Source organism: Symphalangus syndactylus, chromosome 9 (genome assembly GCF_028878055.3).
Source record: "Symphalangus syndactylus isolate Jambi chromosome 9, NHGRI_mSymSyn1-v2.1_pri, whole genome shotgun sequence".
Taxonomy (NCBI): domain Eukaryota; kingdom Metazoa; phylum Chordata; class Mammalia; order Primates; family Hylobatidae; genus Symphalangus; species Symphalangus syndactylus.
In genome coordinates this window covers 94,166,275-94,190,179 of record NC_072431.2, presented here as the reverse complement: position 1 = coordinate 94,190,179, position 23,905 = coordinate 94,166,275, and the positions used below count along the sequence as shown (strand labels likewise).

General features: G+C 49.0%; 1 protein-coding gene and 1 long non-coding RNA gene across 3 annotated transcripts in view; both read left to right on the top strand.

Moving 5' to 3' along the window:
• EEPD1 (endonuclease/exonuclease/phosphatase family domain containing 1) overlaps nucleotides 1–8,080 on the top strand; it is a 144,159-nt gene extending 136,079 nt beyond the window's left edge. For both annotated transcript variants that reach the window (XM_063608980.1, XM_055293421.2), the window contains 2 exons: nucleotides 6,390–6,584; nucleotides 7,362–8,080. In XM_063608980.1, coding sequence (XP_063465050.1) covers nucleotides 6,390–6,584; nucleotides 7,362–7,561 — 395 coding nt within the window. In that variant the 3' untranslated portion in view covers nucleotides 7,562–8,080. The remainder of the gene's footprint in view (nucleotides 1–6,389; nucleotides 6,585–7,361) is intronic.
• Nucleotides 8,081–17,907: 9,827 nt separating this feature from the next.
• On the top strand, nucleotides 17,908–22,584 carry LOC134731345 (uncharacterized). Its single transcript, XR_010113547.1, has 3 exons — nucleotides 17,908–18,273; nucleotides 21,530–21,641; nucleotides 22,332–22,584. It is a non-coding gene; the product is annotated as an uncharacterized lncRNA (long non-coding RNA).
• The last annotated feature ends 1,321 nt before the right edge of the window (nucleotides 22,585–23,905 follow it).

Genomic DNA, 23,905 nt, shown 5'->3' with positions numbered 1-23,905 from the left:
TCTGCCTTTGTCTGAAATGTGCATGCAGGCTGACGTCAGTGGGAATATGCCAGTCCCCTAGTGGAACCTTCTTCTCTCAGACCTCACCGGGACTTAGGGACAGGGTCTCCCTCTGAACTGAGCAAGAGTGAAACAGGGTGTATAGTAACTCTTGACATCTTGGCAGATGGTCCCTCATCTGCCAAGGGGGACTGGTTCCTGTAGTTGTCCTGGCGTTTTATAAATCTAGAGACTCTCTGAGGAAGTCAGCCCACAGCGTTCTCCTCTTACTGCTGGGAATCAAGGGAGCGACAAAGGAGCCCAGCTCAGGTGGGTGGCCTTTTAGGAAGGTAACTCAGGCTCCTGTGCATTTACCTGTGGATTCTCAGAGGCAACAACTGCCTTGATGTCATCACCGACGTGGATTCAATCTGAAGAACATGAGTTGTAAGAAATCTGATATGCTCATTCAAAAAGGGAACCGTTGTCACTCCTGAAGCTACACAGAGCTGGCTTTATTGACCCTTGATACCAGCATCTCTCCTGGTTTTGGAATTGTCTTTTTCAGCCCAGACCTTTGCAGGCATGCATCTCAACGAAAACCTCCCTCATTATATGGAACTTTGTTTTCTTTGATATTCAATGAATGTAGCATCTTTCTCTTTGTTCCTTTCCAAATCAAACTGCACCCTAATTCTGGGGCATTTGTGGTTCCGCTTGTCTGTTGCTCACATATTTATTGAGTGCCTGCTGATGCACTTGGTGTCGCAGTGGACAGCAGCCACTTCTACGTGGCTCTTCCATCCTAGCCCTTTGTGATGAGCCCTGGATTTGAGGCCTGGCCTGGTGACTTTAGGCAAACCTTCCCACCTCTGGGAGCCTGTTTTGTACCTACAGAGGGGAGATGGTAACAGCACCTGCCCCATGGGTCGTGGCTGTTAAGTGCGGTGCTGTCGAGGAAGCGGTCAGCACAGTGCCATGACTATTATTCAAGCTGGCACTGATTTCTCCATGGTGTGGGTGGCCCTGCAGGAGAGGCTTCCTTCCATCCCACCCACTGTCCTCACTCCTCCTGGAGGAGGGCGCCATCTGCAATGCACATGCGCCCTCTGGTGGTGGCCCGAGTGGCTTCCCTTCAGATTCCTTTCCCTGCAGTTGTTACGGAAGCACACCCGTGGCCAGGAAAAAAAGATTTACCAAGTGTCTTGGATACATTTATAACTTCGTTTATGAGCTGCTTTCCCTAAAGCCTCCTTCACAAGGTGTGGCAGAAATGCCACCTCCTGCTGTGGGACAACAAGGTTCAGGCAGAGCCCAGGGGAATCCCGCAGAGCCCAGCTAGGGGGCGAGTGTTCTTTCAGGATTTCTACTCGCTTTGCTTGGAAAATACTTCATAACTATCCCACTTCCTCTAGGGTAAATCAGACTATGGGAGAAATGTCTGAAATGCTTTAGGAGAAAACCTTTCCCCCTTGGCCCTGAAATCACTTTGTAGTTCTTATGCACAAATATTTAACTTCCACTGTGTGTCTCTCCCTAACAAACTTGTGAAGCTGTATCAGGAAACTGATCAGGAAGGGGGCCCAAGCTACATGTGAGTGCCCCGTGCCAGGCGCTTCTGGTGGGCTCCTCTAATCCTGACACCAACCTGGGAGGAAATGGCTTGTTCTTTCCCTTTTATAGACTAAAAGGCTTGCCCAAGGTCACGAAGCTGGGAAGTGACAAACTTCAAATTCCACACTCAGAGTCATCCGGCTGTTTTCTCTTAGAACCAGGGCCGAGAACCCCTGTTTTCTTTCTTTCTTTTTTTCTTTTCTTTTCTTTTGTTTTCTTTCTTTCTCTTTCTTTTTTTTCTCTGTCTCTCTTTCTTTCTCTCTCTCTGTCTCTCCCTCCCTCCCTGTCTTTCTCTCTCTCTCTCTCTCTCGCTTTCTCTTCTCTTTTTCTCTTCTTTCTTTTCTTCTTTGACAGAGTCTCACTCCACCTGAGGGTGGAGTGCAGTGGAGCCATGTCGGCTCACTGCAACCTCTGTCTCCCGGGTTCAAGTGATTCTTCTGCCTCAGCCTCCCAAGTAACTGGGATTACAGGCGCCCACCACTACGCCTGGCTGATTTTTGTATCTTTAGTAGAGATGGGGTTTCACCATGTCAGCCAGGCTAGTCTCAAACTCCTGACCTCAGGTGATCCCCTGCCTCAGCCTCCCAGAGTGCTGGGATTACAGGTGTGAGCCACTGTGCCCGGCCAGAGCCACTGTTTTCTGTTATTCTCCTGTGTCAGGTTTTGTTTCATTTTCAGCCCCTCTGTGACCACTCTTCCTCCTAGCTAATTTGGATGAATAAGGTGAAAAGAGGACTTGGAAGAATAGGCACAAAAGTGTCACTGTTTTCAGAGAATATGATTGTCGGTTTGTTACACCTAAAGTTAAAAAAAAAAAAATTATTCCCAGTAAGATAATTAAGAAAACTGCCTAGTTACAAAATTAAAATAAAAAATTAGTCTTTTTAATATATATATCAATAATAACCTGTGGAAATAAAAAAATTTAAAAAAACCATTAGAGAAAATATAATGGGATAAAACAAAGATCCCATTCATAATAAAAATCAAAAATATAAAATACTTAGAAATGTGGTGGTACAGTGAAGAAAATAATAAGACTTCAGTGAAGAATTTTTTTTTAACAAATACTTGAATCAATGGAGAAACATGGCAAAGTGTTCTTGGGTGAGACATGTTGACAGTTCAAGGTACCCGTCCTTACCATGTTTCCGTGTGGTTGACTGCACTGGGTCTCAGCAGAGCTCTTTAATATTCTAGGTGTGGTTCCTACACCTGGCTGGACATGGAATCCCAGAGAGCTTCAGGAAGTGCTGAAGACCAGGCCACCGGAGACGCTAAATCAGAGTCTCTACAGGTGGAACTCCAATTTCTGAGAGTGGGACTCAAGCATTAATTTTTTTTTGAACTCCTGATGCCCCAAGGGCTTTTTGTAGAGCTCCCCCCATCCCACTTCAGTCAGAGAAGCTCCACTTTTACCCACTCTACTTTTGGGGGTTCCTACAGGATCTCATTTGAGAAAAGGAACACCCCCACCCCATACATTTTAAAAAGAAAAAATGTTACCTGGGCGCCGTGGCTCATGCCTGTAACCCCAGCACTTTGGGAGGCCAAGGCGGGCAGATCACCTGAGGTCAGGAGTTCAAGACCAGCCTGGCCAACATGGTGAAACACCATCTCTACTAAAAATACAAAAATTAGCCAGGCACAGTGGCACGCATCTGTAATCCCAGCTACTTGGGAGGCTGAGGCAGGAGAATCGCTTGAACCCGAGAGGCGGAAGCTGTAGTGAGCCGAGATTGCGCCACTGCACTCCAGCCTGGGCAACAGAGTGAGACTCCACCTCAAAAAAAAAAAAAAAGTTTCAAGACTTCTTATTTGAAGCAGATCCATCTCCAGGATGTACTGATAAGAAAAAAAAAGTAGGAATTGATAGGTAAAGTTGCTAACATTTCAGTGAAAATAACTATGTATACACGTCTGCTCCTCTGTGCAGAGTGTCTAGAAGGGGACATAAGGAACAGAGGACAGCCTTCTCCTCCTGCCAACCAAAGATAAGAATGTTAAAGTTAACATGAGTTTAGTTTAAAATAAAATTTGGGAATGAAAATTTCAATATCATGAGAATATATAAACATTTTAAACAAAAGAATATTAAAACATATACACTCAAAAATAGATCAATATGATAGAATAAAGCTCAGAAATAGAAATGTTATACAAAAGATATTTAAGATAACAGGCCAGTATTATAATTTAGTTGAGAAGAAAAGGATTTTTCTAGAAATGATACTGGCAGAGGGGGTTAATTATTTGCATGAAAAATAAAAGTAAATTCCAGGCAAGTTAAAGAGTGAAATGTATCATCACATAGGAGGCAGTGGGGGGGAAAAAGGTGAAATGTAAGAAATGAAATAATAAAAAGAACTTAGTGGATATTTGTTTAATTTGGGAGGCACTTTAGGAAAATTCTGCCAGATTGTACTACATTAAAAAAAAATTTTTTTTTTTAACTTTTGTGTGCTTCAGTTTGGTCATAGACCAAATGAAAAGGCAAATCACAAACTAAAAAGAAAATCAGTTCCTATATATGATAAAGGGTTGATATGTTTTTATATGGAGAGTTCATATAAATCAATAAACAGAACACTAATACCCTGTACAAATAATAGACCTGTCAGGCATCATTTCTGATGCCGTTCTCCGATGAAAGGAACCAGGGCTCCTCAGAGAAATGGCTGATGCGAGAACTGAGAAAATACACAGCACGGTAGGTCAGGCACAGTGGCTCACGCCTATAATCCCAGCACTTTGGGAGGCCGAAGTGAGCAGATCACTTGAGGTCAGATGAAGACCAGCCTGGCCAACATGGTAAAACCCCATCTCTACTAAAAATACAAAGATTAGCCAGGCGTGGTGGTCCACACCTGTAATCCCAGCTACTCGGGAGGCTGAGGCAGGAGGATTGCATGAACCCGAGAGGCAGAGGTTGCAGTGAGCCGAGATCCACCACTGCACTCCAGCCTGGGTGACACAGCGAGACTCTGTCTCAAAAAAAGAAGAAAAAATATGTATATACAGCATGATCTTGGAGCATCTTGTCATGTCAGAAGGAAGTGCTCAAACAAACAAACAAACAAAACCTGCTGCGTGGATGTCAAAAGGACGCATGAGCCAACTGAAAGAGCTCTCAGTGACCAAAGCTGGAAACATTTCAGGAACAAAGTCAATGACATAGTACTGGGTATAACTCAAGGTATACCTGACTTATACCTCATAAGTATCCATGAGCCCATACTGATCTAAGTAAATGGTTGAAAAAATTAATAAATGGGAAGAAGAGATCCATCCCTTGTGCAGCAGAATTCCAAATAATGTGTGTAGGTACTCCAGCCTAAAGGAGGGGGAGCACAACTTCATTTTCTACAAATGGAAGACATCATTTTCACATATCAAATGAATGTTTTCGTGAGGGATGCAGTGAGAGGAATTTCCTTAGGTTGCTGGGGAAGGTTGAAACCAGAGCAGCCTTGGAAAGCAGGCTGGCAGTATTTATCCAGAGCCTTAACAATGGCCATAGTTTTTCATGAGGACTCTCTATAGTTCTAAGGACAGAAAGCTGCCAGGTGTGGTGGCTCACGCCTATAATCCCAGCACTTTGGGAGGGAGAGGCGGATGGATCACTTGAGGTCAGGAGTTCGAGATCAGCCTGGCCAACATGGTTAAGCCCTGTCTCTACTAAAAATTGGCAAGGCGTGGTGGTGGGTGCCTGTAATCCCAGCTACTCAGGAGGCTGAGGCAGGAGAATCACTTGAACCCAGGAGGCAGAGGTTGTAGTGAGCCAAGATTGTGCCACTGCACTCCAGCCCGGCCAACAGAGTGAGACTGTCTCAAAAAAAAAAAAAAAAAAAAAAAAAAAAAAGCAAATGAGATGCTCACTTCAGCATTATTTATAGCAGTGGCTACTGGGAACAGCCTTGAAAATGACCAGCAGCAGGAAAATGGTACATTATGTGCATCAACATGATGGATGGATGGATACTGTGGGCTGCCTTGAATGCCAGGAAGACCCAGGCTTTTCCCTTGGTCTCTTGATCTGAATTTGACCCTCAAGCAGACAGAGTACAGTTTCCCATCGAGGAGTGGCTGCTGCTTATATCTCCAACCTCATCTTTAACATCTGGCTTCTTGATACCTTGTCCTAGAGAAGTAGCCAACTGAACCTCAGGTACCCACCCCACCCCCAGGAAGCCAGGCTGTTTCTTAACTTCCTGGCCTTGCTTAGGTTTCCTCTCATCCGTATTGAACCAAGCACTTCTGTGCATCCTCTGAGACCCAAGTCAGGCATTGCCTCCTCCAGGAAGCCTTCCCTGACCACCTTTCCCTGTGCTGTGTTGGTTTCAGTATGTGTGTTTGTTTTTGCACCTACTCTCTGCTCTTGTCTGTTTTCTAGTCTGTCTCTCAGAGCAGGAGTTGCATTTTATTCATCTCTGGATTTCCTGCATAGTAAGTGCTCAGTAAATGTATGTTGAGTTTTTGTTAAATATTTGGGTAAGACCCTTAGGTCTTTTTTTTTTTTTTGTAGTAAGATTTGGAACCCATAAGCTTCAACAAGGGTGATTTTTGTGTCACGCTGCCCCTGATTTCCAAACGTGTTGCTGACTTACTCTTAGTATTGGTGGCAGGGTGATATGCACATGAAATGTGGAAGAGTTAGGAGAGTGAGAACCATGCCACAGTCCTAACTCCGTGGGAGTCAAGTCAGAGAATCTCAATCCCATTTCAAAGGGCCACGGTCAATGTTGGGTTTTACTTCCCACCAACTCTTAAACTCATTTTCTTCCTTCCACTTGCAGGAGAAAAGGATGTCATTATCTTAGGGGATTTTGGCCAAGGGCCAGACAGCAATGACTATGATATCCTGAGGAAAGAAAAGTTCCACCACCTGATCCCCGCGCACACCTTCACCAACATCAGCACCAAGAACCCTCAAGGCTGGAAATCTCTGGACAACATCTGGATCAGTAAAAGCTTAAAGAAGGTTTTCACAGGTGAGGCAGAACTCACTTGTCCTTTCTCCTGTTCAGGAATGGAGTGAGAGAAACATGTCTGAACTGACAGAAGTGATGTCACCTCCTCTGAGGCATACGTAGGGTTGTGGTTTAGATGACTGTGTAACTGTCATTCAATCAAAGATGGAATCCAGGCATCCAGGCCCCTGTCAATCCTGCACTAAGGACCACACAGTGCTTTCTAGCCATTCTGTAATTGTTTTTGTAACTATTCGTTATTTAATTATATTCAAATATACCTTCTGCTTCATAGATTTCTAAATCCTCATTTTAAAAATACTGTTACTTTCTCATAAGCTTCTGTAATTTTTTCTTTTTTACCCTTTCTGTAGAAAGAATTTCTACCCCTAAACCCCTTAGTGTCTTTTGCTTTGCAAAATTGGACCTTTGCTTTGGACTCGGGATGTCTTTATGAGGCGTCTGTCTCTGTTTTGTGATCAGATTCACAGCAGTGCGTGTATGAGGACAGGTCAGCCCATGTGCCCATGTGTGTCTGGATGGACAGGAGGCCTGGCCTCTGGGTGCTTTCATTGCCTAAATGCAGAAACCCTCATTTACGTGGAAAATTAAATTGGCCGAGACCTTTCATATGCACAGGCAAATGCACAGGCACCTTCCAGCTACCTGAGGCAGCCTCTCCGGGCACCCCGGCCTGCAGACATGCGGTGTGACCCTCCACCTGCCAATCCAGGACCCCCCCCGCACCCAACGCCCCCCCATCCTGATTCCTGGTCTCTTTCCTTCCTCTCCCTTCAGGTCACTGGGCTGTGGTGAGAGAAGGCCTCACGAACCCCTGGATTCCGGATAACTGGTCTTGGGGTGGGGTGGCTTCTGAACACTGCCCGGTGCTAGCCGAGCTCTACACTGAAAAGGACTGGAGCAAGAAGGACGCCCCTCGGAACGGCAGCGGGGTGGCCTTGGAGCGAAGTGAAGCCAACATCAAGCACGAGCGATGATGACACCAAATCCATGTGTCCACCCCGGGACCCAGGAGGGCACAGCCAAGGAGTGAGCCCTGCGGGGTGACGCTTCAGGGCAGAACTGCCTTTTAATTTTTATTCTCAGAGCATCAGCACTTGAGGCCTTGCCCCACACCTTCTCTGTGGACCATTCAGGACCTCCAGTGAGGGTGGCGTGCCAGGCGCGTACCCCACCAGGTGGGCAAAGCAGAAACCTGCGGGGATCAGAGACGCCTTTTATCTCTGGATGCCACGGACCTGAGCGGCATTGGGCTGGCTGTCCACTGCTGACTGGATGGTAGCACAAAGACAATATGAGCAGAGGGAGGAGAAGAAGGGGTGCTCAGGCTGCGGGCCACAGTCCGGCAGCGCCAGAAGCACTCATTTCTGACCACCAGGCTGTGACGTTCCTGCTGCGCATTACAGAAAGCTTTTAACTGTGATCAGGCACTCTGCTCAGATACATTGAGTGGCGATTTTTAGTTTTGTTTTGAAAAAATAAACAGATTAACCTGCCTCGCTGCAGTGAGAGCATGGGACAAGTCCGCAACAGCCCTCCCCCTGCCCCCTCCCCCCACCCCCCGACACGTAGTGTGTATTTGCACCATGGCAGGTGCCTCTGTGTGGAGCTAGGGTCAAGCCCTGACCGGCTTCACCTCCCCTGCGCCTTTTGTGTCCCCACCTTGAGGCCTTGCAGAAGCACCTCTCAAGCCCCCATCAACTTGCCTGGACCTCTGTGAAGCCTTTCTGTCATCTCTCCTTCCCAGCGCTCCTTCATCCCCTGCCTCCTTCACCAGCCTGGCTTTTGCCTGGAGCACCATTTGTTTAGTTCTCTTTGCAGGACAAGAATCCTCTCAGGGTGGTATCACCTCCTGCCTCCTCCCCACTCACTCCAGTTTTTAGCCCGGAGCCTCCTGTGGTTGACTATCAGGAATGTGTGCTGTGTCAGGATACATAGGAAGTTAGACCTCAGAGTATCACGGAGAGTGCCCCTCCTAGTGGCTTGAGGTAGGGACAGTTGGTTGTGGGGCTGGTGAGAGGTTGTGGGGAGGAAGCGAGGATGCGTGCCTGCCACTAGGCATCTGCATCCCCGAGCCCAAGCCAGGAGGGATTTCCCTTAGGCAACACCATCCCAGGGAGATCTGCCGCAATTCGCGTTTCACAGCTGAAGAAGCTGAGGCTTGGAGAGCTCGACCTCCTCAAGGTCACATTACTGGGTCAATAGAGGGGATGCAGACTCAGGTTCTGCTGTGTGCTCACATTTCAACTTTATGCTTAACATGAATGGAAAAATATGAAAGTAAATAGTGAAAAGGTGAGTTATGAGCTTAGATTACCTAGATTATCCCAGTATCCCATGGAAGCTGAGGACTTATTCCACTTTCCACACTGAACACTAAATGTGGACCAGTATCAAGAACCCTCCTGTCCCCAAGCAGTGTAAACCCAGTGGCTTCTCTGACCTGGAGCTGATGGGCCATGAAGGGGGCCCATTTTTCCCCAAAGGCCATCCTTTTGGGGCCACCTGGCTCCAAGGAGCATCGCTGGTCTTGGGGACAGGAAGGGAACCCTCTTCCAGGAGCTCTAAGGGTACTTGGGAATCAGTTGTGTCCATTCTGAGGTCTCTCCAGTGGGAGGGCGGCAGCTCCTGTCCCTGGGTTCAGGCTGTGCTTCTGGAAGCATCGAAATGGGATGTCTGAGCCTTGAGGAAAAGCAGCAGGGTTAGCATTAAAGTCAAGAGGGGCAGCTTAGGATGCTACCAGGGAGCGCATCATTTCTGGTGCCTCATCTAAAGGTAAAACCTCCCCTACATTCACCAGCCGGATGTCCCAAATCCCTTTAGCCAGATTGCTTTTTGCAACCAAAGCTGTGGACAGAAAAGCCTCCTTAAGTGAGCTGAGGGGAAAGGAAATCCAATCAGATGACCTTTGTGTTCGTAATCGGGCTTGAGCCAGAGGCTGAGGAGCTGAGTCCCAGCCAAACCTCACTGGTCCTTTTGCTTTTCACACCCAGGGCTCAGTGGCCCAGGAAGTGTGCTGGGCAGCCTGTTCTTACTCCAGCTCAACCCATTGGGTGTTGGCTGTTTTGGTTTTAGTTGTTGCTTTGTATTTTGTTGTTTTAATTAATAGGCTTTATTTATAAGAGCAGTTTTATGTTTACAGAAAAATTAGGCACAAAGGGATCCCCATATCCCCCCTCTTCTTTGCGTATTTCCCCCCTAATTAGCATGTTGCATTAGCGTGGCACTTTGTTACAACTGATGAACTTGTATTCATTATTATTAGCTACAGTGTTCATAGTTTATATTAAAGTTCACTCTTTGTGTTGTGCATCCTATGGGTTTTGACAAATGTAGAATGACATGTATCACCATGCTACAGAATCATTCAGAATAGTTCCTCTGATCTAAAAATGCCCTTGTGGTGGGACATGGTGGCTCGAGCCCGTAATCCCAGCACTTTGGGAGGTGGAGGCGGGCAGATCATTTGAGGTCAGGAGTTCGAGACCAGCCTGACCAACGTGGTGAAACCCCATCTCTACTAAAAATACAAAATGTAGCCAGATGTGGTGGCGCGTGCCTGTAATCCCAGCTACTCGGAGGCTGAAGCACGAGAATTGCTTGAACCTGGGAGGTAGAGGTTTCAGTGAGCTGAGATCATGCCATTGTACTCCAGCCTGGACAACAAGAGCGAAACTCTGTCTAAAAAAATATCTTTGTTCTCCACCTTTTCACCCATGCCTCCCTCCCCGTAACCCGTGACAATCACTGACTGCTCTTTTCACCATCTCCATAGTTTTGTCTTTTCCAGGGTGTCATTTGGTTGGAATTACAGAGTATGCAGCCTGTTCACGTGAGCTTCTACCCCTAGCCACATGCATTTAAGGTTGCTCTGTGTCTTTCTGTGGCCTGATAGCTCCTTTCTTTTTCCCGCTGAGTCATGTTCTGCTGTGTGGAATTGACCTGCCTCCCTTGGATTGTTTCTGTGCCTTCCCCAGAGCTTCCTCCCACCCCAGCTCCAGCTCTACCCACAAATGCGGCGTTTCTGAGTCCACCTCTTCCATCCTCCCTCTCCATTCTTTTCTTGCTTCTCCATCTTCCAAGATTGTCTGAGAAGGGGACTAACTGCGAAGGACTTTGTTGGAGAAGCCAAGGGGAGTCCCCTGCTGCTGAACCGGAGTTGGGAGGGGAAGAAGGGATTAAGTACCAGAAAAGCTCTTACAGTCCCACAGGCGCTGACTGGGAGCCCATGGCATTCTCCCCACTCTCCCTATCATAGGAGAACTGCAGGCAGCCAACTGTCCCTTCCTGGCCCCAATGGAACCTCTCTCCTCTCCTGCCCATTGTCTACCACAGATCAGAGATGGCATTTCTGTGCCGGGGTGGGGCCCCAGCCATCTCTATCAGCTCTGCTGGCACTGCAGGGGTGACTGACTAGAGGCCAGAAGCCCTCCTGGGCCTCAAGTAACTAGGCCCAAGCTTTGACTCCCTCATGGCTGCTCTAGGGACTGCAAGAGAGGACACGGGCTTGTCCTTTCCTAAAGGGCTGCTTTCTTCCAAAGTCAAGGGGATGCTATTTTCTTCTTTGTGTTTCTTTGGTTCTGACATCAGAATTCTCCTCAGTGCAGATGACATCACCCTCTGGAATGGCTGAGAATCCTAACACCTGGGTTTTCAGTTCTGCCCAGCGTGGCTTAAGACTCCACCCTCTGTGCAGGGGAGATAAGTGAATCTCACCTGAGACAGCCACAGGGTTTGTTTTCTGGGGAAAGGAATTAATGACTTGAACAGCACTCACAGGTCTTAAACTCAGCACACAGTTTCAAAAACCCCATGCCCCCACTTATTGACCCCTTACGGTTCTAAGCACTTCATACTTTAAACTGACTTCATCCTCAGAACAGTGCAATCAAGTTGGTCCTATTATCTTTATTCTGTTCCTTTTACAGAGGAGGAAACTGAGGCATGGAGAAGGTAACCAGGCTAGGGCTGTACAAGGAGAAAGGGCAGAGCCAGAATGCCTGCCCACTGGCGTTGCGCTTCTACCAGCACGCCCTGCAGCCAGAGGCAAAGTGCCTCTGCCTGGGCTTAGTTGGACATAAACTCTTACACCACAGACAGAGTGGGTGGCACTTCTCCCCTGAGGACCCCGGGTGTGTTGTCACTGCTCCATGGCTACATGCCCAGGATTTGGAGGCAGCAAGCCTGGCTTCTGTCCCAGCTCTCTGTGTCATAGCTGCTGGTCCCTGCACATTCAAGTTGTCTAGCAAAGTCCAAGTTTTCTTGTCTATTAAGTGAGGACAAAAACTCTCTGAGAACGTTGTGAAAAATAAACATCTGCCCAGCTCTCAGGGCATCTGACCGCAGGGCCAGTGGTATGACACTGCAGGGGAGCCATTTGTTTCAAATGCTCTGACACATCATAAGGGCTCACTAAGTGGCAGCATTTCTAAAAATAATCTTTCACTGCTTATTTCTTAGTGTTTACATTTTATCCCCAGGCTCTCTCTGCTCCTTACAAGCTTTGTGGTTTCCCAATAGCATGTAATTCTATACTTTCCACTGGTCAATTTGGGCCCTCGGAAGTAGGGACCCCTGGGCCAGTGGTACCTGTCACATGCACACTGATTATTGAGAAAAATCCAAAGGCTCTCTGAGGGCCAAAAACTGCTGCTCCCAGGCTCCAGCTGTTTGTGGTAGAGAAACTCAATAAAGCTTCTCTGGGGACCACACACAGCACCTTGGATTTACCATGAGCACAAGGACAGGCGGCCACTGGGTGAATTCCTGTGGGGAGAGACAACCAACATTCCCTGGGATGGTCACTGAATTTGGCAGGCCCAGCCTCTCCAAGGAGTGTCCGCAGAGCAGCGTGCATGAGCAGACACATTGTGAGTGGTGGTGTGAGGGGCTTGGGAAGGGTAGGCCATGCAGTCAGGGGGCAGATCATTGTGCTTCTAGAGGAATCAGCCAGGAGAGGATTGGAAATGACTTAAGAGCTCGTGCCTCAGCATGATCCACCACTGCATCCTGGAGAGAAAACCCCCCTGAGAGGGGCAGTGTTTACAAAGGGATGCTTTGTTGGTGCATGAAATGAGGTTTGAGGGTGAATGAGCAAAGGTGTTGGCCATGCAGAGTTGTGAGGACGTGTACAGAAAGACACGTGCTCATGTGTGTACACCAGACACCTTAGTGTACTGTGCTTCATTAATGGGCTTAAGCAGCCTGAGGCCTGTTGGATTTTCGGGTGCCGGCTGACAAGTCCTAGGGCTGGGCTAGTGCAAGGCTGCATTAGCAGTTCAGTGCCTGGAGATGTTTTCTTGTTTTCTTGGGCTTGATTCCTACTTATCCCCCCTCAGTAAAGGAATACTTGGATGTTTCACTTTGAAATGCTAAAAATAAGGACAATCCAACTCAGTATGGCCTTGAGGTGTGATTTCTAAAGAGATTTGGATGGAGCCATCACTTGGATCTGAGCGGCTCGTTGGTACAGAACTCTCTCTCTGGGCCAGGCTGGAAGTTGCAGTGAACCCTCATTCAGAGCCACTGGGACCAGGCTGACACTGGACACTTCCTTCCTAGGAACTTCATGAACAGCACCTTCTCCAGCCTGCCCACTTAGCAGCTGGCCGGTTAGAATAAATTAAATAAGGGAAATGAGGGAGAGAGGAAGGGGGAGGGGAGAGAATGATCAAAGCCAAAGCATCCATCCATCCATCCATCCATCCATCCATCCATCCATCCATCCATCTGTCCATCCATCCAGCTCATATGTACTGAAGGCCTAATGTGTGCCCGACACTTCACAGGATAATCTCTTTTGTGTGAAGCTTACAGTTTAGCAGGGAAGACAGAATTCATTATTCATAGCTATTGACATTATTACAAATAACAATTATTAAAAAGCTATCTGAAAAAGTTGCATGGAAATTTAGGGGGAAAAAAGCCCCGATTTAAGATAAATAATTCAGTTCAGTAAACAGTTTTAAAATTAGGACCCCCCAAAAATAGTGCTGACTCCTGAAATGGAGGGCACATGTGTTTGAACAAATTAAAGGCCACCGTGGATGAGCATAGCATGCGAGGCCTGCGCTCCCACGCCCCCGCCGTCCCACTCTTTCATGCTCCCATGCTCCCACTCTCCTGTGCTCTCATGCTCCCACTGTCTCACGCTCTCCTGCTCCCATGCTCCCCCTCTCCTGCGCTCCCGTGTTCCCATGCTCCCACTCTCTCACGCTCCCATTCTCCCCCTCTCCCATGCTCCCATGCTCCCACGCTCCCATGCTCCCCCTCTCCCATGCTCCCATGCTTCTGTGCTCCCATGCTCCCCCTCTCCCATGCTCCCATGCTTCTGTGCTCCCATGCTCCCCCTCTCCTATGCTCCCATGATCCCACTCTCTCACACTCCCATGCTCCCCCTCTCTCATGCTCCCATGCTCCTGTGCTCCCATGCTCCCCCTCTCCCGCGCTTCTGAGCTCCCGCACTCCCATGCTTCCCACACTCCACCATTGTGCCATGTGCTGTCGGCCCTGTTCCTATCATGTCTTCTCACAAGACTTTCAGGATTAAGCAATTCCTGGCCAAGAAACAAAAAATTGTCCCATTCCCCAGTGGATTCAGACGAAAACCGGTAATAAAGCCAGGTACTGGCCAGGCGTGATGGTGCACACCTGGAGTCCCAGCTATTTGGGAGGCAGAGGCAGGAGGATTGCTTGAGTCTGTGAGTTCCAGGCTGCAGTGAGCTGTGATGGCAAAAACCATCAGGTACAACTCCCAGGAGAGACGTTGGGGCAGAACCAAGCTGGGCCTCTTGGGAACTGGGTCTGAGATGCGCACATATTGATGCAAGATTCCTAGTGTCTGACCTCATCAAGCCAAAAACATCACCACTATTGGGACAGTTCAACATATTTTATTAGGGAAAGGATTTTTCTCTTTGTTCCTATGCTCTGAACTTGTAGTTTGGCTCAGCAATAAATATGTAAGACTTTTTTTTGAGCTGCTAAAAGAATAAAGTTCTCCACAGGACTTGTAGAGAACCATTCAGGCAGAGGTGGGCTGGAGTCAGCTCCTACTTGCTCATAGGAGCTGATTGTTCAAGTTTCAGGAATTTTGCCAGCCAGCTGTTAGTTATTGGTAGCTCAGCTTTGCCCTTGGTGGGAGTATTTACACCATGGAGATTGACAAAGGCTACAAATCAGAACACTCTCCACTGACAGCTCGTTGTTAGACATTTACCAGCACATCACCAAGGCCAGGGCTTGGTTCTTCAGTGCAAAACATGGGTGGAGACCCAGCTCCTCCATATGTGGGAAGAAATCCAGAGGATGGAGATGCTTCTGTCTTGAAAGACACGGCCTGTCACCTTGTATGAACAAAGTCTCGAAACCACACAAACCGCCAAACTATACTGAGGGAGAAGCCCAGACTCCTCATTGAGCCTTGCAATTTTTAAAGCATGGATTCTGTTATTTTAAAATGAAAACAAGTACCCTCTTCTGCAGTCAGTTCAGAGTCTTGACTGCCCTTCTAGCACCCTTCCTCTTTGCTGACCCTGAGCCTTAGCCTATGCTTTTCCTCCTGCCTAAAATCTTCTATCCACTGGAATCCACCCAACCCAGAAACCCTTCCCAATCCCCGCCCCAACCTCCACCTCCAGGGTCTTCTGCACCCGCTCCATCCCATGCTGGTTCCCAGCCTGCCTCGACGCCGGTGGTCCTAAACATCCACGGGATTTCCTTGGCACTTACTTACTCACTGTCTTGCCTTGTTACTTAACATCGGATGGAGGTTCAAGTGGTTTCCAATGGGGAGAGGTGCATTTTGCAATGTCTGGAGACATTGTTGGTTGTCACAGCTGGGGTGATGGTGCTACTGGCCATCTAGTGGGTAGAGCCCAGGGATGCTGCTAACATCTTACAACGCAGACAACCCCTGCTCCTCCAACAAGTCTGACCCCAAATGTCAATAGTGCAGAGGTTAGGAAGCCCTGTTGTACGCTAGTGACCACATCCTAGTTCAAACTTACTCTCCAAAGAACCAAGCACAGAGCCAGGCACGTCATAGACCTTCAATTGTTTGAGGCAAGTGTGCCTTCACTCACCTCAGGGCTTATTTCCAGAACATATTTCTTCTACCATGATTACCACCCACTCCCACCTCCCTCCTCCCTCTTCCAAACCCTGATTGAAACTATAAACAAGTACGAGTTACATAAATTGATAGATAACAAGAACGGGTTATCAATAGAAGCCTGCAGCATCAGAGGTGCACCTGCATCTTCTGGGTACTGTAGGGCTTGCATGCCTTTCCAGAAATGTGCCTTCTAAGCCTCTGCAAGCTGAACCCTGTTGTCTGTCTGGCTACCTCCCAGTGGCTTTACTTCTGTCCTTCATCAACTTAGCTGTTGTCATACAGATTGCAGAGACATTCTTGCTGCACAGAAGCCAGATATAGTTGTAAGAATAATTTATGGATGGTTCCATCCATCCACATTAAAAAAGAGTTCTTTATCAGCTGGGAGCAGTGGTTCATGCCTGTAATCCCAGCACTTTGGGAAGCCAAGACGGGCAGGTCACCTGAGGTCAGGAGTTCAAGACCAGCCTGGCCAACATGGTGAAACCCTGTCTCTACTAAAAATACAAAAATTAGCCAGATATGGTGCTGGGCTTGTAATCCCAGCTATTTGGGAGGCTGAGGTGGGAGAATCACTTGAACCCAGGAGGCAGAGATTGCAATGAGCCGATATCACGCCATCCCACTCCAGCCTGGGTGACACAGCAAGAATCAATCTCAACAAAAAAGTTCTTTATCATCTGTAGTGGGTCAGGCACTGTACTAAGCATGGGTGAGGCTGTATCTTTGACAGCCATAGGACACTAACCACTAACCAATCAGATCAGACACTAGACTAGGAGCTGGGCCAGGGAGACAGACAGACAGACACAGACACACCCAGGCAGACGACGATACTAGGAAGGGGCAAGGCAAAGGCCCCAGTGAAAGGCAGCGCCACCACAGGCAGGCGCTGTTCTGGCCCCATCTTGGAGAGCGGGGCTGGCAGAAGCTTGTGGCCCTCCTAGGAAGGCCCGTTACCAACTGTCCCCAGAGACTCTGGGGATGAATCAGGTATGGCCCAAGCTTGTGGGAAAATTGCAAATCAACACTGCATCCTGGAAAAACACTTTGGTTTGCCCTCAAGTCACTGTCCTTTCATTTCTCTTCTGACCACAGTGAGTCCCCCGTGTGAGGATGACTGGGTGGAGGTGGCGTCTTGCTGGCTGATTGCCTTCCAGTGGAGCAGGGACCATCTCTTAGGTGGACAATGAAGGCAAATTTAAATTTTTCAAAGAATTTGTCAGCCACATTAGAATTGGTATTTATCAAGGGCATATTAGAGCCACAAGTTATATTAGAAATTTTATGAATATTTCTCATATAGTTCTCCAGACAATGCAATGAAACATGGCTTAGTACCCACAGTGCCAGGGCTCAGAGATGAACAATTTTCCAGAAGCCAGTAGCGGAGGTGGGAGCTGAAAACAGCCTAACTCCAAAGCTCGTGTTCTTTTTATTTATTTTTTTTTTTTTTTGAGATGGAGTCTTGTTCTGTCACCCAGGCTGGAGTGCAGCGACACAATCTCAACTCACTGCAACCTCTGCCTCCCAGGTTAAAGCGATTCCCTTGCCTCAGCCTCCCGAGTAGCTGGGACTACAGGTGCGTGCCACCATGCCCGGCTAATTTTTGTATTTTTAGTAAAGATGGGGTTTCACCGTGTTGGCCAGGCTGGTCTTGAACTCCTGACCTCAGGTGATCAGCCCGCCTTGGCCTCCCAAAGTGCTGGGTTGACAGGTGTAAGCCACCATGCCCAGCCAAAGCCAGAGTTCTTAGCCCATACTTTTACTCTATTTCTCTTTCTCTCTCTCTCTCTCTCTCTGTGTGTGTGTGTGTGTGCGTGTGTGTGTGTGTGTGTAACAAAAGAACATTTTTGTTTTCATTCTTAAATATATTCTTAATTTTCTGCAATGAATATGAAAGCATCAATTTGGTAATCAGAAAGGACATAATATAATCACGAGCACAAAGCTGAGTTAAGAAAAACGGACAGAACTGACTTCCCTTCATCCTGCAGCCTGCAGGCCCCTTCCTCCCCTGGGGGTGCTGCTGCTCCAGCCCTTTCCTATCTCATCTTTCCTTAGGGAGCTGTCTTGAGAGAGAGGCTGAGACGCTGGTCTCCCTCCAGCAGGTCCTGAAGGTGGTAACTTATCCAAGCAGAGCCCCAGGCACCACTCCCTTCTTCAAAAGTTATCAGAACAACCCTCAGGCAACTTCTTCCGGGTCAGCCCAACGGCCTTTTCCACACCCCTGGGCCCAGCCTCAGGTGTCTAGGGTATTTCCTAAGTGGAATCAGGGAAGATGTCTCAAATCAAGCCAGGCAGCAGCCATCTGGAAAATTGCTGATGGCTTAGCACCCTTGGGCCTGGTGGGTGAGGAGGTTCTTCCGGCCCTGGGCTCCTGCCTGGTGTCCCCTCTCAGTCAGCGCCTCCACCCAGGGCAGGAGCAGCCTCCGTGGAAGGGTGAGAGAAGCTGGCTGCAGTGCAGGACAGCTCTGCTGGTTGGGTAGAGCGGAGACAGCAGAGGAACTTCAGCCTCCCAGAAGAGTAAGAGCTGAGCGAAGCTGTGAAAGGCGTATCCTTGCTTGGCTCACGGTGGGTACCTTTAGCCCTTGAAAGCCTCAGTTCCAGCCCAGACTGAGGAATGGCGGAGCCTCTCCCAAGCAGAGAATTCCGCTGCGGGAATGAATGGTTGAACTCCAGGGCTTCCGGCCTCCTCCTCTTGGTTAGCAGCCTCTCCTGCCGAAAGCCTCCTGGGCCCTGCAGCCTGGGCCTGCCCTTCCTCAGCCCAGAAGGCAGGAGGTTTCATAAAACAGAATTAGAAGTGCAAGTTTTCTAGAAACTTTAGGATGAATTAATAAACAGATGGTCTATCTCTTTCTCCTTCCCCTGCATGGGAACTATGAGAGGATTGAGTAGAGTTAGAAATCCACTTAAATTTGCAAAACGTAGATAGTTGTTGAACCTTGGTCAAGGGAACATAGGGGTTCATAATACACTTCTTTCTACTTTTGTGTATGTTTGAAATGTTTCACAACACAATGAATACAATGCACAAATAATAAAAAGCCCAAGCCACAAAAAATAATAAAACACACTTTTTAAAGGAATAAATACTTATATTTATTTAAAGTATAAATAAAATTAATACTTTTTTTTTTTGAAGTGGAGTTTTTGCTCTGTTGCCCAGGCTGGAGTGCAGTGGCGCGATCTCGGCTCACTGCAACCTCCACTTCCCGGGTTCAAGCGATTCTCCTGCCTCAGCCTCCCGAGTAGCTGGGATTACGGGCATGCGCCACCATGCCCAGCTAATTTTTTTGTATTTTTAGTAGAGATGGGCTTTCACCATGTTGGCCAGGATGGTCTCAAACTCTTGACCTCAGGTGATCCACCCACCTTGGCCTCCCAAAGTGCTGGGATTACAGGCATGAGCCACTGCGCCTGGCCAAAATTTATACTTTTTTAAAGAATCAGCAAGTACTACGTTTCCCTGTAGACCAAGGTGCCAGCGTTCTCACAGTTAGGGGTGGGCGTGTGTGGAAGGGATTCACCTCTGTAATTCCTTCCCTTTATGCCAGTCCCTGGAAAGAATCACCAAAAGGAATTCAGTGTTTAATCCTAAAAGGGGAACATTAAAATGTATGTATTTGGAGGGTAAAATGTCTGTATTTGGAGGGTAAAATATATGTATGTGGAGGGTAAGAGTCCCAGAGAGAAAAGAAGAAAGGGCTATTTTAAAGCCCTCGGTTGCTTTTTGTGTGTTAATCACCCGTTGAGCACCCACCAGGATAGGCCCTCGGGGTGGGGCTGGGGGAGAGGGAGCAGGAAGATCCCTGCCTTCCAGGGCCACCCCTCCCTGGTCTGGGTCATACGTGTCTCCAGTGCAGCGCTCCTGCAGCTGCGCAAGCCTGGACGGGAAGCTGCTAGCCAGGCCGGAGTGGGATCCTCTTGTATTCCGTGTTCTCCTCTCCGTGAGTCTCCACGAAAGATGTGGCCAGGAGGAGTCTGAGCACTCACCAGGTCAAAGGAATACTTCTTTCTCTCTCTCCCGGCTCGGAAAAGCCTCACCCAACAGCCAGGCAAAACAATTCATCCCTCCATCTTCTATCACGTGTAAGAAAACCATGGGTCCCCTTAATGAAATTTTTAAATTTTTTTTTATTTTTTGAGAGTTTCCCTCTTGTTGCCCAGGCTGAAGTGCAGTGGTGCCATCTTGGCTTACTGCAATCTCTGCCTCCTGTGTTCAAGCGATTCTCCTGCATTCAAGCGATTCTCCTGCCTTAGCCTCCCGAGTAGCTGGGATTACAGGCACCCATCACCACGCCTGGCTAATTTTTATATTTTTAGTAGAGACAGGGTTTCACCATGTTGGCCAGGCTGGTCTTGAACTCCTGACCTCAAGTGATCCATCCGCCTCAGCCTCCCGAAGTACTGGGATTACAGGCCTGAGGCCCCATGCCCACTGCCCCCGTACCACCCCCGCCTTAATGAAATTGAACCCTGAGCCTCCAGGCTGGGAATGCCTGGGGCTGGTTCTCCTCGGCTGAGAGGGCCTAAGCAGGCCAGCCCAGCCCTCTGCCCAGAGTTTCCTTCCTGCTGTGGCCACAGGGCTGCCACTGGGCACTCACCTTCCCACCCGCAACACTCCTGTCCGCAGCACAGCTGGCCTAGCTGGAGCAGGTAACCCAGCCTTTACCCAAGGCTTAAGGAGAGCAAAGAAGAAACAACCCCAGGGAATCATGAAAGCAGCTTTATGTGGCCTACAAGGTGGAGTGTTCTCATCCCCAACTTGTGGGAGTAGATGGGTGGTCTCCCTGCCTGGCCCCACCTGGCAGGCACCAGCAGCCCCTGCCTCCTGGGAGGACCTTGAGTAGAACTGGACAATGAGGCCTCACTCTGAGTGAGGCCCAGAAGTGGACAGCGATGAGCCCTCCTGCCTATCTAGGACTGTCATCTGAGTGCCACTGTTTTTGAGACAGGGTCTTACTCTGTTTCCCAGGTTGCAGTGAAGTGGTGTAAGCATGGCTTACTGCAGCCTCGACCTCCTGGGCTCAACCAATCCTCCCACCTCAGCCTCCCAAGTAGCTGGTGAGATCACAGGCACACACCACCATACTGGTTAATTTTTTCCCCTTCAGTTTGTAGAAACAGGGTCTCCCTATGTTGCCCAGCCTGGTCTTGACCTTCTGGGCTCAAGTAATCCTCCCACCTCAGCCTCCCAAGTAGCTGGTGAGACCACAGGCCCTCAACCACCCCACAGGTTATTTTTTTTCCCCCAGTTTTTGTAGAAATGGGGTCTCCCTATGTTGCCCAGGCTGGTCTTGACCTCCTGGGCTCAAGCAATTCTCCTATCTTGGCCTCCCAAAGTGTTGAGATTACAGGTGGGGGCCACCGTGCCCAGCCTCTGAGTGCCACCTCCTGCCTGATAATCAGTCCCTTCCCCAGTTGCCAGGCCGCAGAGATGTTTGTCCCTCTCAGAGAAGAGCCCAGCACCACCCACAAGGTCTACAGGAACCCACATTTGAGGGCGGGGCTCCAGCAGATGGAAAAGAGGTGGGGAGGTTTTCCTTAGGGGAGGAAGGGAGGGCAAAGGAGGGTACCGAAGTGAACAGGTGCTCGCTGCCAGGCTTGTCAGTGCCACATACCTGGCAAGGCCCCTTAAACCTCACCTCAGCCCCATGGTGCAGAAAAGGAAACCAAAACTCAGAAGGTAAGTAACCAGTACCTAGGCCTCGCCGCCAGGAGGCGACAAAGTCAGGATTCCAACTCAGCTCCGACACCCGTGGCCTAATTTTTAGCAGTTTGGGGGAGAGACTCACAATTACGAATAAACACAGAAAAACGTTTGCAGTCAAGATGAAGAGTGCTGTGTGAACCTGAGGAAGAAGAGAGAACCCGCTCAGCTGGAGGCGAGTCTGAGGAGTCTTCCTGGGAGAGGTCCCCTTGAACGGGGACCTGACTGGGTGAGTAGCAGATGGCATCCCCGGAACAGGTGACCAGGAGGGCCGGGGTGTGGAGGGAGGACAGCGGCGATGTGGCTCCTCCTGGCAAGAGCTTAGGACGAGATATGGAGAGGAGACTGACGGGAGCCACAGGCCAGCTCTTCCAAGGCAGGCTAAGGATGTTGAGGTGGTTCTGCAGCGCTGGGGAGCATTGCAGGCTTGTGTGGGAGTAGGAACAGGTAGAGGAGGGGGCCTGCAGCCGCGGGCGGGGAGCGGGGCAGGTATCGGGGCAGGGATGGGGATGGCTGTCGTTGCCGGCATATTATTGAGCGGTCCTTCGGCTAAGGTGTTAGTAGAGCTGGTGGGGGCCAGGTTGGTCACACTAGTCTCAGAGAAAGGACTGAGGGGCTGGAAAGCAAGTGCGGAGGCGGGCTATTGGGACACTGTTGAGTGTCACAAGGACATGGGTTCGAGCTCTGCCTCCACCCTGACCAGCTTCAGGTTTCTAAGAAGTTGATCTTTGTCAGGTTTAAAAAAAAAAAAAAAGAAAAATTCAGGAAAAGAGCCAGGTTTGGGGAGAAGATGCTGATCCCTGTTTTGGACGAGTTGAACTTGGGTGCCTAAAGGTCAACTGCCCAGGCAGTTGGGAGCGGGTGGGGAAACCTGCCCTTCCAGAGCCTTCCATGATGGGTCTGCTGTGCTCCCGTGAAGGGTGGGACATTCCTCCATGAGAACACACATCAAACCGTGGAGTGCCTCGGCTGTCAGGCCTGCCTCCCAGCTAGACTGCACATCTAGAGAAGTAGAGGGAAGCTTAACTGAAGATGACAATCCCGATGATGATGATGACGATGGTGATGATTGATCATGATGATGTTTTGAGGGCAGGGAGGCTGTTACCTTTTGTTGTGGGCTGAAATGTGTCCCCCCAAAATTTATATTAAAATGCTAACCCCTAGTACTTTAGACTGTGACTTTATTTGCAGATAGGGTCGTTGCAGACACAATTAAGATGAGGTCCTACTGGAGTAGGGTGAGCCCTTCATCCTATATGACTGGTATTCATATAAGAAGAGGAAAAAACAGAAACAAACAGGGAGAGGGCCAAGTGGCCACGGAGGCAGAGATTATAGCGATGGAGCTGCGAGCCAAGGAACACTGCGGAGCAGCATATGAGGCTGGAAGAAGAGAGGCAGGGTTCTCCCTGCAGGCTTCAGAGAGAGTGGCCTAGCTCACACCTTGATTTTGGACTCCCCGCCTCCAGAACCATGGGTGAATAAATTTCTCTAGTTGTAAGCCTCTCAATTGATGGTAATTTGTTATGGCACCCCTAGGAGACTAATAGATGATCGTGTCTGTATCCCCAGAACTTGGCACATCATGGCATTGGAGAAGCAAATGAATGAATGAAGTTTAGGGAGGGAATGCAGAAGAACTATTCAGCCCCACAAAGTCAGGTGGAGTGTGACTCTGCCCGCCTCCCCAAAGAAGGCTCTGTAGCCAAGAGCAGCAACAAATAGGCTGAGGGAGACCTGGGATGGTGCCGGTCTCAACCAGCTTACCTCTCTTGGTCTTGTCACCCAGGGCAGATCCTGATGTGGGGAGGGAGAGAGCAGAGAGCAGAGAAACCCTGGGGTTACCAATGAAGCTTGTCTGTCACCTCGAGGGTGTCCCCTCCCTCCCTTGCTTTCTTCCACCACCACTACCCCCTCCTCTCTGCAGTATCTCTGTGTCTGAGCATCAAAGCTAGGGTGACATTTACCCACCCTTTGGGAGTGGGTCCCTGGAAAGGTGCCAGGTGGAGCCGGAGGTTGAAGCAAGTTTCAGGGCATTGACAGGAAGAGAGTGAGGGAAGCCCTGGGTAGCACTAACAGCATGGCTGTAATGGGTGTTATGAGCCCAAATTCCTGTTCAAGTCCTTTCCGGAAATTACTATTGGTGTGACTTTGGGAAAGTCACTCGACCCCTCTGAGCCTCAGTTTCTTTACCTGAAAAATGGACGTATGTCTACTACCTTTAATATTGTTATAAAGATGAAATATATTTGGCATGAAATCATCACCACCATCATCTTCAGTGGTGGCCAAGTGTCTCTAGGGAAGACTGGAGTGCAGTGTGGATGGAAGGGTTTGGGGAGTTCCTAGACCACCCAAATCTGTGAGCAGAATGGCACTGAGAAATGCAGAACATGCCCTGGGGATGGGGGCAATTTTCTACAGTCTGGAGGATGTCTTTCAATCCTGGCTGCTGTGCAGAGCTGAGCAGTGTCCAGGGGTGGACGGTCC